The sequence below is a fragment of the Microtus ochrogaster genome, chromosome 7, assembly GCF_000317375.1.
Source record: "Microtus ochrogaster isolate Prairie Vole_2 chromosome 7, MicOch1.0, whole genome shotgun sequence".
Classification (NCBI taxonomy): domain Eukaryota; kingdom Metazoa; phylum Chordata; class Mammalia; order Rodentia; family Cricetidae; genus Microtus; species Microtus ochrogaster.
The window spans coordinates 78,412,517-78,424,878 of record NC_022014.1 but is presented as its reverse complement, the minus strand read 5'-3'; the positions used below and the strand labels follow the sequence as shown (position 1 = coordinate 78,424,878).

Sequence of the window (12,362 nt, the reverse complement as noted above, 5' to 3'; positions counted from 1 at the left end):
TAGACCAGGTTGGCCTCGAACTCAAAGATCCGTCTGCCTCTGGCTCCCAAGTGTTGGAAATGCCCCACCACTGCCCGATCACAAAATTAAATTTAAAAGAAACAACAGGAAACAAATCACAGCTGCGGCTCTGAACCCAAAATCCCTGGCCTACATTATGACACAGGTAATTCGTGGTCCTCCGGGGTGTCCGTTTAAACAAGGAACGACTTAAACCTCATTTGAAATTAAAGGACCAATTCTACATTGGTAGGTAGAAATTGGTCCTTTAATGAATGATGAAAACACTTCGACCACGAAGGGACTCGAACCCTCAATCTTCTGATCCGAAGTCAGACGCCTTATCCATTAGGCCACGCGGTCTCACCAGACCGGTTTCTTCACTAGAACGTATTATTTGATGAAAACGAAGATCTTCTGCTTCAGCCCGACAGTGGATGGCCCTGGCATCTGTCACTTCTGCGGGGCATCGATGATGCGGGCCGCTGGGCAGCAGGGAAGTATGACCTCCGACTTCGGGCCGTTCGAATCCTTTCCGGTACGGGCTGAGCTGCAGCTCTCCCGTCTCGCAGCGCTTAGCGACGCAAGGCGTCGTCGCCCGGCTTTTCTCCCGGCCCGGTGAGATCTCCGAGCCAAGGCGTTCAGTCATTGTTCCGGGTTAAGGACGGCCACGTCAGCGCGCCGCGATATTACGGACCACGTGAACATAGCTTTTAATCGCGCCCCAGTGGCCTAATGGATAAGGCACTGGCCTCCTAAGCCAGGGATTGTGGGTTCGAGTCCCACCTGGGGTGGTGTCTCACTAGCTTTGGGAAAGTCGTGTATACATCTGCGTGACTTGCTGCAGGCGCGGCCTGCTGTCATTTATTTGCTCGATTCCGTGTGAGAAGCCCCTGAGCATGCGTGTCATTTTGAATGTTTTTTTTTTTCCATTTCTCTGAACACTCTGAACTGAGTGTTCAAAAACTAAATAAAATGTGCAACCTTTACCCCAGGTGGGACTCGAACCCACAATCCCTGGCTTAGGAGGCCAGTGCCTTATCCATTAGGCCACTGGGGCCCACGGCACGTGGCTGTTGCTTTTCCCGTACTAATGGGCGGGCACAGGCCCGTGTCCGTGCTCTTTAAACACGGTCTTTGGCTGTTGCCCTTGGGAGTGGCTGGGACGGGAACCCAACGCCCGAGCTGGGCCAGCGCCGAGCGCGCAGGGAAAGGCCTAGGGGGCGCCTCGATGTCGCCCGCACACTCGGACCGGGAAGGAGTGGAAGTTTCCAGGGCGCTAATTCCATCCACGTCCTCACCGACCCGGCTATTTTGTCCTTTAGTACACCTCTAAATAACTGACAGCGAGTTCAGAAAGGATGAGAAATAAGTATCAGTCACAATATTGACAGTATCGAAACATAAGCACTGAAAACTTCCCGATCCTTCGATAACGATGGAAACATTTATACACAACGCATGTTCTTTGCGAATAAATGACGCACGGAGAGGGCGGGCATTAGTCAAAGGAGGGGCGGGAGGAAGAGAGGGAGATAGAGACAAGGAGAGAGGGGGAGATCTTAGTGTTGTAATATTAAAATACACTTTAAAAACCAAAAAGCCAGCCGGGCGGTGGTGGCGCACGCCTTTAATCCCAGCACTCGGGAGGCAGAGGCAGGCGGATCTCTGTGAGTTCGAGACCAGCCTGGTCTACAAGAGCTAGTTCCAGGACAGGCTCCAAAGCCACAGAGGAAACCCTGTCTCGAAAAACAAAAAAAAAAAAAAAAAAAAAAAAAAAAAACAAAAAGCCTGGAGGGAAAGGAGGCGCAGAGCATTCTGGGAAGTATAGTTTAATTCAGGAGCTGCATAGCAATGGCTTGATAGTGGGTGTCGAGGTTCTGGAAAAGGGCTTGAGACGTGAAAAGAGAGATAAGAGAGATACGTATGTTTAACTGTGTTCCTGAGCACAGGAAGCATTTGTTTAATGACTTATCCGTGTGGAACAATTGCTCCCGTAGTTAATCCTTAACGCTGACTTTTCTAAAGGCTGCAACTGGGGATTGGGGCTAAAGCTTGACGACACTCAAGTTGAAAGCATTTGGAGCAATGTGGAGATGGGAAGAAACAGAAATCATGGCCGTGGAAGGAAGCAGTGATGATGGAGACACTGGTCAGCTATGACCCAGGGAGCTAGCAACAAGATGAGTAACAGAATTGTTAAAATCGCACCCAAGCCCAGTGACAGCTCATATCCACTTGTAGGTATTAAATTTTAGGCATGGATTCTTTTGCATGCCAGAGCCCTGGAGCAGAATAAAATGGTGGCAGAGGAATAAACCAAATGTAGAGAATTTCCTTGCAGCCCAGCACGACGTTTTACCTCCTGTAGATGAGTGATGTCTGCCTGACACTAATGATGCTCAATTTTCAAGCTAATATGGAATCCAAATTCTGGTTTGTCTCTGGAAAATTTGACCAGGGCAGCACTTATCTGATTTTTAAAAATTAAGTTATATTTGTGTGTGCACAGCTGCGTCACTGAGCTTGTGGAGGCCAGAAGCCAACTCTCATGAGTCAGTTCTCTCCTCCACCATGTGGGCACCAGGGATCAAACGCATGGCAGTCTTGGAAGCAGGAGCCTTGCTTTGCTGAGCCACTCTGGCCTTTATTCTTGCTTTTAAAAAATAAATACATTGGTGGGGGGAGGTATAAAAAACACCAGCAGGGGCTGGTGAGATGGTTCAGCAAGAACAGCGCTGTGGCCAGCCCGATTGGCCCTTGGGACCCACATGGTGGAGGAAGAAAACTGACTTCCACAAGTTGTCCTCTGATTACTAGACATGACCCCCTCATTATAACTGAAGTCAGGGTCAGCCAGATGGCTTGGCAGGTGAGGTTCCGGCCCCCTGGTGGGAGAGAGGTGACTGCAAGCTGCTCTCCAACCCCTCACGTACATGTGACACACAAATGCCCACCCACTCAGCATATAAACAGTAAACCCAAACTTCTGGCCTGGGGATGTAGCGCAATGGATTTTGACGCTCTTACATGCCTTCCTGCCAGGTGCACCTTCCAAGTCTCCTGCACAACCTGCCATTTGGCATCTCTGGCTTCCTTGCTGCCCACTGTGTTCAGTTTGTGGTTTTGAGGGTCCAGCTCAAACGCCAGCTCAGGTATCCTGGCCCTTCCGGCTGTTTGCTCAAGGGCCAGCCCACACTCCTCTGCTGCCCCAGGTGCTGGCCCAGCACTAGGCAGCAACTGTGAGGGTCCAGGCTGAGAGGCTGGAGCCCTGCTACAAAGCTCTGAGAGGTGAGGTTCCTGTGCTTAGAAGTTTATTGCAGCCAGAAATACACGAGGAGGGCAACCGGGTGAGCTGCCTGGATGCCCTGTAGCCGTCCCTCCTAAGCAACGCTCCGGCCAGGCTCCAGTTAGCTCCAGTTAGCGAGAAGTCTCCCCTGGTGTGGCAGCCCTGCAGAGCGCATGACACTCGTCTCTGAGGACAGTGTGGGGTAACTTCAGTCCATAGCCACCCTCCTGCTCGTCTTTATGGAAGAGTTGATTCTCTTCTGTCGCAGCCTTTCCCGATTCATCTTTTCTATCCTGAAAACAAAAGACGGCAATGAGGCCCAGATGTGCAATCAGGGCTTTTCAAGGCTGGAAGCTGGGGGCGAGCAGAGCAGCCCGGGCAGCAGGAGCCAGATGTGCATCTGGGCCTGGGTTGGCACCTTGCTTCTCTCTGCAGCTTCCCCACTGCCATGCTGGGAGCTCCTGGACTCCATCTCCCCTGCCTCCTCTCACCTGCCCATCTGTACCTGAGTCTCTGGAGCTGAGCGTCTTCTTTGGATGGCTCCTTGGGCATTTGGCTGGCCTCAGCAATCATGTCTCGAATTTTCTGTAGGCACTCCGCCAGATTCCGGAACTGGTAGCGACTGATCTCGGAGGTAAGTACCAGCTCTCCTGCCTTGTTGATCTTGTTTTTATGCTGCCAAGGAGGAAAATGAGGAACACCACAAAGCCCATAAGCCTGTCCCCACCCTGGGATCCGCAGGGGCAGAAAGGGGTGAGTACCTTGAGAGCAATCTTCTGGCGCACAGGCTCAGCGATCCAGTCTGCACTGGCCAAGTGAAACCTGACTTCAGCCTTGGAATTCACTGTGGATAGGGAGGAAGGAGCAGGGATCATGAGAGACTTCAGAAGCCATAGTGCCCAGGCCTTCAGGGAGAGTCCTGAAGCCAAGACAACTATCTATCCAGGACGTTCCAGCCTGTGTCAAAGCTAGCCACGGAACAAGCCTACAAGGCTAATCTTTCTGGGACAAAACTAGACTTGTGGTATCCAAATGTCCAGGGTTTCTCACAAATCTTACAGGACTCTGAAAAGAGAGGGGGATGGGTTTCACAGAGCAAAGGAAACGTGTTCTTTGTGGATTCAAGCAGGCTGCCAGCTCATGCTGGAGTTCTCTTTGTTTATCCTCAAAAGCCAATCCTAGCCTTAGCAACCTACAGTGAGCGCCAGACAATTGGCCACATTCAGAAGGCTCAAAAGGATTATTATAAGCGGGAGGTGTGTGTGCTGCTGCAGAAAACCCTTTATTCCAGAGGAATGTGAATGCAGAGTTTGCTCTCACACCCCGCTCCCAGAACACTGCCAGGCCTGTACCTTTGTTAACATTCTGCCCTCCAGGACCGCTACTCCGACAGTAAGATATGCTCAATCGATCTGCAAACAGAAGAATACATACATGAGGGTTCCCCATGGCGGGACATGTAGAGTGCTAATTTAGTCAATGTGACTATTACACGCCCCCCCACGGACACACTCACACACGTGCACGCACAGACACACACACACACACAGACAAACACACACACACGCACCAGTAAAGCTGGACAGCATCCAAAGATGTCAAAACTAAAATCAAGACAACTGACTTTCCCGAGGCTCCCAGATAGTGGAGGAAGTAAATTATGACCCAAATCTAGCACGTTCTACCAAATCCTTGTTTTGTTTGCTTGTTTGTTTTAGAGACTACTCTTTCAGTGGCTCAAGCTAAGGACAGACTTAGCTTCACACAGTTTGAGGAGTGGCGGATATGGAATCAGGACGGGCTAGAAGCTCGAAAGGACACAACGGGGTGGGCAGGACGGCGCATTCCTTGTAATGCCTGCTTGGGAGGCTGAGGGAAGAGAATGTGGAGTTTGAGGCCTACAGTTGAGACTACACAACCAGACAGGGACAAGAGAGTACTGTTTCTGACTGTGTTCTCAGAGCCCAGCTCACGGGCTGGATGGAAACTGTGTGCCGGAGGGATAAGAACCTGATCTTCAGCTCAGGAGCTTCCACCCCAAAAGGCAGAGAGCCCACTACCTACATATGGTCTTGGTGAAGTCCTATACAGGGTTTCTCTGTGTAGCCCTGGCTATCCTGAACTCACTCTGCAGACCGGGCTGGCCCCAAACTCACAGGATTTGCCTGCCTTTGCCCCCCAAGTGCTGTGACTAAAAGTGTGTGCTACCACCGCCCATCTTGCCTATTTTTAAACTGGAAGGTTCCTTCCTCCCATTTCTCTAACTCATGCAAAGGCTTTCATAGTGTCTGGGTAAGTGAGACGGAGAAGAAGCCAACTGAGAAGACCAGCTGGTAAACCCCAGCAGTGTGGGCACTGGGGTGGTGACACATGGTGGCAGGGAACACAGTCCCATCTTGAGACCACCTCCCAGGTCTCCCTCCATTGGAAAAGTCAGTTAAATCTTGTTCTGACTCAGTAACAAAGGCGCCTGGGACTGAAGGGGAATGGCTGCACTGTGGAGCCCAGCAAGCCTGCATAATGCTGGCTGCAGCTAAGTCTGTTCAAACAATGCCGCATGAACCTCCAGAGCTTGGGAGGCCAGGAAACATAACAACCGTCCACTGAGCAGAACGCCTGTCTTCCCAGGGACTGTGATGAGGCACTTTCCTGGCTCTCACTACCTTCCTTCTTCCCATAGCACTCAACTCCTACCCCACAAAGACAGCTCCAAATCACAAGCACATCCAGAGCTCTTCATATGTGGGCAGACCACACAGTCTACATTGCATGGCTGAGCCATCATTTGCTCGCTAGTCTAAGCTATGCTACAAAGGGTCCTTCCGCCCTCACCGTTGGTCTCTCTACTGTCTTCCACGCATCTGGTGAGATCTACACTTTGTGTGTGTGGTGCATGGGACAGAGCCAGGCCTATCTCACACTAGGCTAATGCTCTCTTGACCATGAGGTAGCCCCTCGCCTGAAAGGACTCATTTTCAAAAACATTACTCACCTAGAGGGATGTCACTGCTGGCTTGTTTCGCATGCTCCTGTAATATAACACACATAGTGTCAAAGAAAGGAGTCACCTGCCAGCCCACTCCTAACTGGTCCAAGACAGAAAAAAAAAAAAATAGTGTAACGCTATAAGCCGAATGTTATATATTTGAGGCTGAAGAGATGCTCAGTGGGTAAAAGCACTTCCTGAACGTCAAGCCTGACAACTTGCGTGTGCACACCCACACAAACAATAAATCAATGCAACAAACACTTTTTAAGAAGTTATGCATTATTGTTTTGGGGCCTCCAGCAAAATCATGCTATCAAACCATCCCCAACTCAGGCACTACTGCAGTGCTCCTCCAAGAAGAGGGGCACATGCCTCCAGCAGCCTGCCACAGCTTAAGCTATCGCTGGGTACTACCAGCAGCCTGGCTCATGGGGGAAAGGAATGGGGTGGCTGAGACAAAGCTAAGAACACATACACGAGGGACACTAAACAACCCTCTGCCAACCTGGAGCAACAATCCTAGTGTGCCACCCTGCTCCTTCTGGAGCCACAGGAAGTGGGCACCAGAGGCACTGTGTCTTGAGCAGATCCTGCTTCATAAACCTGGAGGGCTCGAGTCAAACTGAGTTATTCCTGTCAGGCCTTCTCCTCCCCCAGCTCTTCATCCAGCAGCAATGCCCTCCAACCTTAAATCCTCTGGACCACAAGGGCCACCCCCAGAGGCTGTCTTGGCCTCCAAACCCAGAACATCCTTATCCGCACCCGCTTTGATGCCTTCACTCGTTTGAGCTTCAGAATGGGGGCAGGGTGGAATCCTCATGTCTGCTCACTTTTCCACTCTGGTAAATCCCCCATGCCCCAGGTTTTCTTCTCAACTCTTTATGTCTCTTCCTCACCTTCCTTTACCATCTCTCTGCGGTGGCTGAAACTCTGATGCACCACTGAGATCTTTCTTTTCCCTCCCTGAAACACTGCATCCTTCTAAGCCGATGAAAATGTCACCTATGTTGGTGACCCCCAACTTTTGGGTTCAAGAAAACCTCTTTGCTCAGCTACAGTTCCACATATCCAGCATGCTCTCACTTCATGCTTCTCATGACCATCTGCAGGATTCCTACTGCTTCTACCCCGTGTATCCTTTCTTGCCTATATTATTGCAATCTTTGAATTCACCTTCCATCTCTTGCCATTCTCCAGGCTACTGCATGGAACATTCTGTAACAGTCAATCTTGTAAAATATGTATCACTCCCTTCCTGGCCTCCACCTACCTCTTTCCTCTTTGGCTTCCCGTCATTGGCTTGCCCTGCTTAGCCACACTTGTCTAGCATACCACTGCCCTGAAGTGGCTAACCTTACTGACCACGCTGCCCGAGACTCTCATCATCCCAGTATCGTCACGTTTTCCTTCTTCTGGTTCTCTGTCTGTGACAGGGTCTCACATGGTCCAGGCTGGCCTTGAACTTGAGATTTTCCTGCCTCCCAAGTACTGGGGTTACAGATGTAGGCCACTACGCTCCACTTCTTCCAGGCCTGGCTTTCCCAGACCACTCTACCTAAAACTGCAACTCTCAGCTGGATTGGATGCTGCAAGCCTATCACCTCATCATCTTGAGAAGCAGAGGCAGGAGGACCACTGCAAATTAAGAGCCAAGCCAGGGCTTTTAAAGAGCCTTTCTCAAAACAAACAGGCCCAGTATAGTGACACAAGTCAATAATCTTTTCATCTGGAAGATGAAGGTGGAGAGATCAGGAGTTCAAGGTTACCCTTAACTAGGTAGCGAGTTTGAGGCCAGCCTAGTTACATGAGATCCTTTGTCAAAGCAAACTCACAACAAACCTGCAACAGCATCTCTAGCTCTACTTCTTCCTTCTGGGCTTACTTTCTCTAAAGACTCATAGTCGGTGTTACTTGGGTTTATTCATTTATGAGAGAGAGAGAGAGAGAGAGAGAGAGAGAGAGAGAGAGAGAGAGAGAGAGAGAGAGAGAGAGAGAAGTCTGCTGAACGAAGTGTGAGTGAATGAATGAATGAAAATACTGGATGCTCTCTCAATCCTATTGGTGCGGCTCAGTAGGTTCCCTCTCTCCTGCTCTAGCCCAGGAAAGTGTATCTACACACAGCAGGCTAAATACGCATCCTGAAGGAACAAACAAACTTTGTCTCTGGCTTCTTGACGTTACTGGGGCAAAAGACTGAGTAACGATACAGCTTGCGGACCTCAGCTTTTATGTCCACTTTGAAGGGCCATAATTCACCTTTCCCATAGAATGTGGGCCTGAAGACCGGGAAACAAACGTGGGAAAGCTGGTAATCTTGAAAGAGGTGATGGTGGCAGGCTCTCTCCCGGGCTGCCCTACCGAAGCACGAGGGCGGCAACCACATCCTAAAGTCCTAGCCGCCCCTCCCCGTCTCCAGCTCCCCCCCCCCACGCCCCAGTTGCTAGGACGACCAGTTCCTCCCCGACAACCAAAACCTTCAACGCCGCCCGGCTTCCCGGCGTCACCTAGCAGCGAGAGGACCCGCCCTTTCCGTCCCGCCTTTCTCGGCTCACCGGGACCTTCCAGGCCGTATCCACGCCCTTGGACTCGGGGTAGAGCTTGTCCAGGCTGTAGATGCTCTGGAATTCGGTGCCGAATACCTGTCTGTGCAGAGCCCGGTGAACACAGGGCGCGGGCGGCGGGAGCAACAAGGTTCCAGCTCGGCTCAGGCCCCAGCGGAGGCCCCAGGCGGCCGCCATGTTCATTTCTTAGGCCCGCTTCCGGTGCGCGCCCTCCCAGTGGTCCGCGAGCTGGCGCTGCACTCGCGTCTTGAGTTCCGCCTGGTTTTTCGCGCTCCGGACTTGTAGCTTAGGTGTGGTGGCGGGAGCCAGCTGGCATCTGGCAGAGGTTGACCGGCAGACTGCGACCAAAAGACTCCCGTATCTGTCTGGCGTGGTGGTGCTCGCTGGCAGTCCCATCACTGCACTCAAGGCTAAGGCAGATTCTATTCTAATCTAGTTACATAGTGAGCCCCTGTCATGAAAATAACTAATAGCCGGGCGGTGGTGGCGCACGCCTTTAATCCCAGCACTCGGGAGGCAGAGGCAGGCGGATCTCTATGAATTCGAGACCAGTCTGGTCTACGGAGCGAGTTCCAGGACTGCCGATGATACCCAGGAAAAAAACAAAAATAGCAATAACAATGATACTGCTACTAATAATAGATAATAGTAATAATAAGTAAGTTATAAATAAATGAGCAAACCCTGGATCCCACGCCTTCAGAAACACCCCTTTCTCTTTTTGAATCTGTTCTCTTCACTTGTATCAACAACTTAACCAAACACATCAATAAGATCTCACCTACTGCCAGGCAGTGTTGGCACATGCCTTTAACCCCAGCACTCAGGAGAGTTTGAGGCCAGCCTGGTCTACCGAACAAATTCCAGGACAGCCAGGGCTACACAGAGAAACTCTGTCTCAACCAAATGAATGAATGAACGAATGAATGATCTTACCTGTTCATTGGATTATTCCCCCCTTTCTCAGTGTGTGCCCCACATTCCTAGCCTGCTTCAGATAGACAGAGGGATAGATAGACAGATATATAGAAAGAAAATAAACCAATCTCTGTGTATGTGGTTTTTAGTCTAATGGGTGGTTGATTTTGTGGTATGTAGGTTTGTGTATGTACCTATGTACGCATGTATGTACTGAGACAGGGTCTCAGTTATGTAACCTGGCCTGGGTTCACTATGTGGGATCAGGCTGTCTACCTGTCTCTCCAGAGCATTGGGATTAAGGGTTTTGCCAACCAGGTCTGACTTTTGTTTGTGTCTTAAAACAGGTTATTCTTGCTGGGCGGTGGTGGTGCACGCCTTTAATCCCAGCACTCGGGAGGCAGAGGCAGGCGGATTTCTGTGAGTTCGAGACCAGCCTGGTCTACAGAGCTAGTTCCAGGACAGGCTCCAAAGCCACAGAGAAACCCTGTCTCGAAAAACCAAAAAAAAAAAAAAAAAAAAAAAAAAAAAAAAAAAAAAGACAGGTTATTCTTTTTTCTTTTTGTTTGTTTTGTTTTTTAAACAGGGTTTCTCTGTAGCTTTGGGGCCTGCCCTGGAACTAGCTCTTGTAGACCAGGCTAGCCTTGAACTCATGGAGTTTTATCTGCCTCTGCCTCCCAGTGCTGGGATTAAAGGCGTGTGCTGTAGATAGGTTTTTCTACCTAGCTCAGGCTGGCCTTGAACTCCTGGTCCTCCTGCCTCTACCTCCCAGATGCTCAGATTATAGGTGGTCACCGACACGCAAGGCCCAGTCTTATTTTCTAACGTAGTTACCTGTTTTCTAGCTAGACTATAGCCTCTGCTATAGCCCAAGCAGGCAGAGCGTGGCACGTCATGGACACACCACAAATGTGGATCAAGTGAATTCCATGGCAGTTAGTTTTTGAAAGTTCAAGTGCACAGTGGGTTCTTTTAGCCACTAGACAAGCTGGAGAAGTAGGTACAAAATTCAGAAAACTTCAGGTTAGGCAGAGCCATTTCATGTTTAAGGCAGGAAACCCAGAATTGGTGACATTCCACGTAAGACAAGCGACGTTTGAAGGTGACTAATCCCTGGCTAAATTACGTAGTTGGGGTTGTGCGCGGATGAAAAGAGAGGTCAGTGAATGTTAGTGATTGTTAGTAATGCTTGCGGTTAGCTTGTAATGAAGAGTTTGATTTTTAGGAGAAAGTGTCATTACCTAGAAAAAATATGCCCCTGGGATAATTTAAATATTCCCCAGGGACACTGACTGATTGAAATAGGAGATTGTCATTGAAGCCAGCCTTTCTGGTCTCAGCATTACTGGGGAAATAAACCAGCCCCTAGGCACTCTGTAAACTTGAACTAGGAAGCTCCGGCAACTGACATAGCCCTTTGGGGCTCTGGGTTGGAAGGAGTCTCCTGGGTGCCTCCCTGTCTGACTTAGTCCCAGAACCTCAGTGGGAGCAGAGACGTTTCCATAGTGACCAGAATAAGATGCTCAGGGGAGCAAACCCAGACATTCGGGTTATGGATTATGAATAAGGAAATCGGAGCGGTTCCGTGGTATCTTCGCTCCGAGGCGGGGCTCCGACCAGCGCCTGACCCACGGGTTGTAGGAGGGGAAGCTTCACATTTCCATGGCTCCAAATAAACACAGCCTGTTCGGGCCATCTGGTGGCCTGGATTCTGGGAGAGGTGCGAGTGGAGCAGAGAACGAGACAGGTTGCCCTGGAGAGGGGAGAAGAGCAGCTGGCAGGCTCTTCTCACTGGCTGCTGCCAGGAACCATTCGGTTCAAGGGCCCCTGGGAGAAGCGGGCTTATGAGGTGATCCCTGTCCCCGAGATAGGCGAGCACTGAGGGGGATGTGGTGGAGCATGCCTATAATTTCAGCACCTGGGAGGCCGAGGCAGGAATATTGCTGTGAGTTCCAGGCCAGTCTGTGTTACAAAGTGAGTTTTATGCCAGCCTGGCTGCATAACAAGACCTCCTGTTAAATGATAACAATAAAAAGGCTGGCACTGGAGGTTGAAGCCAGCGTTCCCCTTCCCCTCAATGGTCCTTCCACGGCTGGATGGGCTGAGGTGGTGCTGCAGGAAGGGCCTATCCACCACAAATAAGGGGGGGGAAAATGAGGAACCAACAAGCCAGTCCTGGAAGCTGAGGAGTTTGTAGCTACAGCCCAGCTCTACAGCTCGTGAGTTGGCATGTGACCATCATATGAAAGAATCCACAAGATTTCCCTTCTCCTGAGTGCCCTAAGTCAGGCAATCGCTTAAAGGCAGGCCGTGGTGGTGGCGCACACCTTTAATCCCAGCACTCAGGGTGCAGAGACAGACAGATCTCTGAGTTCGAGGCCAACCTGGTCTATGGAGTGAGTTCCAGGACAGCCAGGGTTACACAGAGAAACCCTGTCTCAAAAACCCCAAAACTTCTCTATGTTGCAGGCACAGGGAATGTGTAGTGAGAATGGTGGCATCAGACTCAGTTGAAATACTGTTAATACACTCTGTGTGTGTGTGAGAGAGAATGTGTGTGTGTGTGAGAGAGAGTGTGTGTGTGCGTGAGAGAGTGTGTGTGTGT

At 50.5% G+C, this 12,362-nt stretch overlaps 1 protein-coding gene and 3 non-coding genes across 5 annotated transcripts; 1 reads left to right on the top strand and 3 right to left on the bottom strand.

Moving 5' to 3' along the window:
• Positions 1-290: 290 nt before the first annotated feature.
• On the bottom strand, positions 291-363 carry Trnar-ucg. Its single transcript has one exon. It is a non-coding gene; the product is annotated as a tRNA-Arg (tRNA).
• Positions 364-721: 358 nt separating this feature from the next.
• Positions 722-794, top strand: Trnar-ccu. Its single transcript has one exon. It is a non-coding gene; the product is annotated as a tRNA-Arg (tRNA).
• Positions 795-987: 193 nt separating this feature from the next.
• On the bottom strand, positions 988-1,060 carry Trnar-ccu. Its single transcript has one exon. It is a non-coding gene; the product is annotated as a tRNA-Arg (tRNA).
• Positions 1,061-3,297: 2,237 nt separating this feature from the next.
• Mrpl58 (mitochondrial ribosomal protein L58) lies at positions 3,298-9,054 on the bottom strand. Of its 2 annotated transcripts, none has more exons than XM_005350718.1 (6): positions 8,831-9,054; positions 6,282-6,318; positions 4,642-4,701; positions 4,051-4,133; positions 3,795-3,964; positions 3,298-3,582 (listed from the first exon to the last, which is right to left on the bottom strand). In XM_005350718.1, exons 1-6 carry the CDS (start codon positions 9,020-9,022, stop codon positions 3,498-3,500), a joined length of 627 nt encoding a protein of 208 aa, XP_005350775.1. In that variant the 5' UTR covers positions 9,023-9,054; the 3' UTR covers positions 3,298-3,497. The 2 variants fall into 2 exon arrangements, with proteins under 2 accessions (XP_005350775.1, XP_026635853.1); XM_026780052.1 differs by having other exon boundaries at positions 8,918-9,045.
• Positions 9,055-12,362: the final 3,308 nt, after the last annotated feature.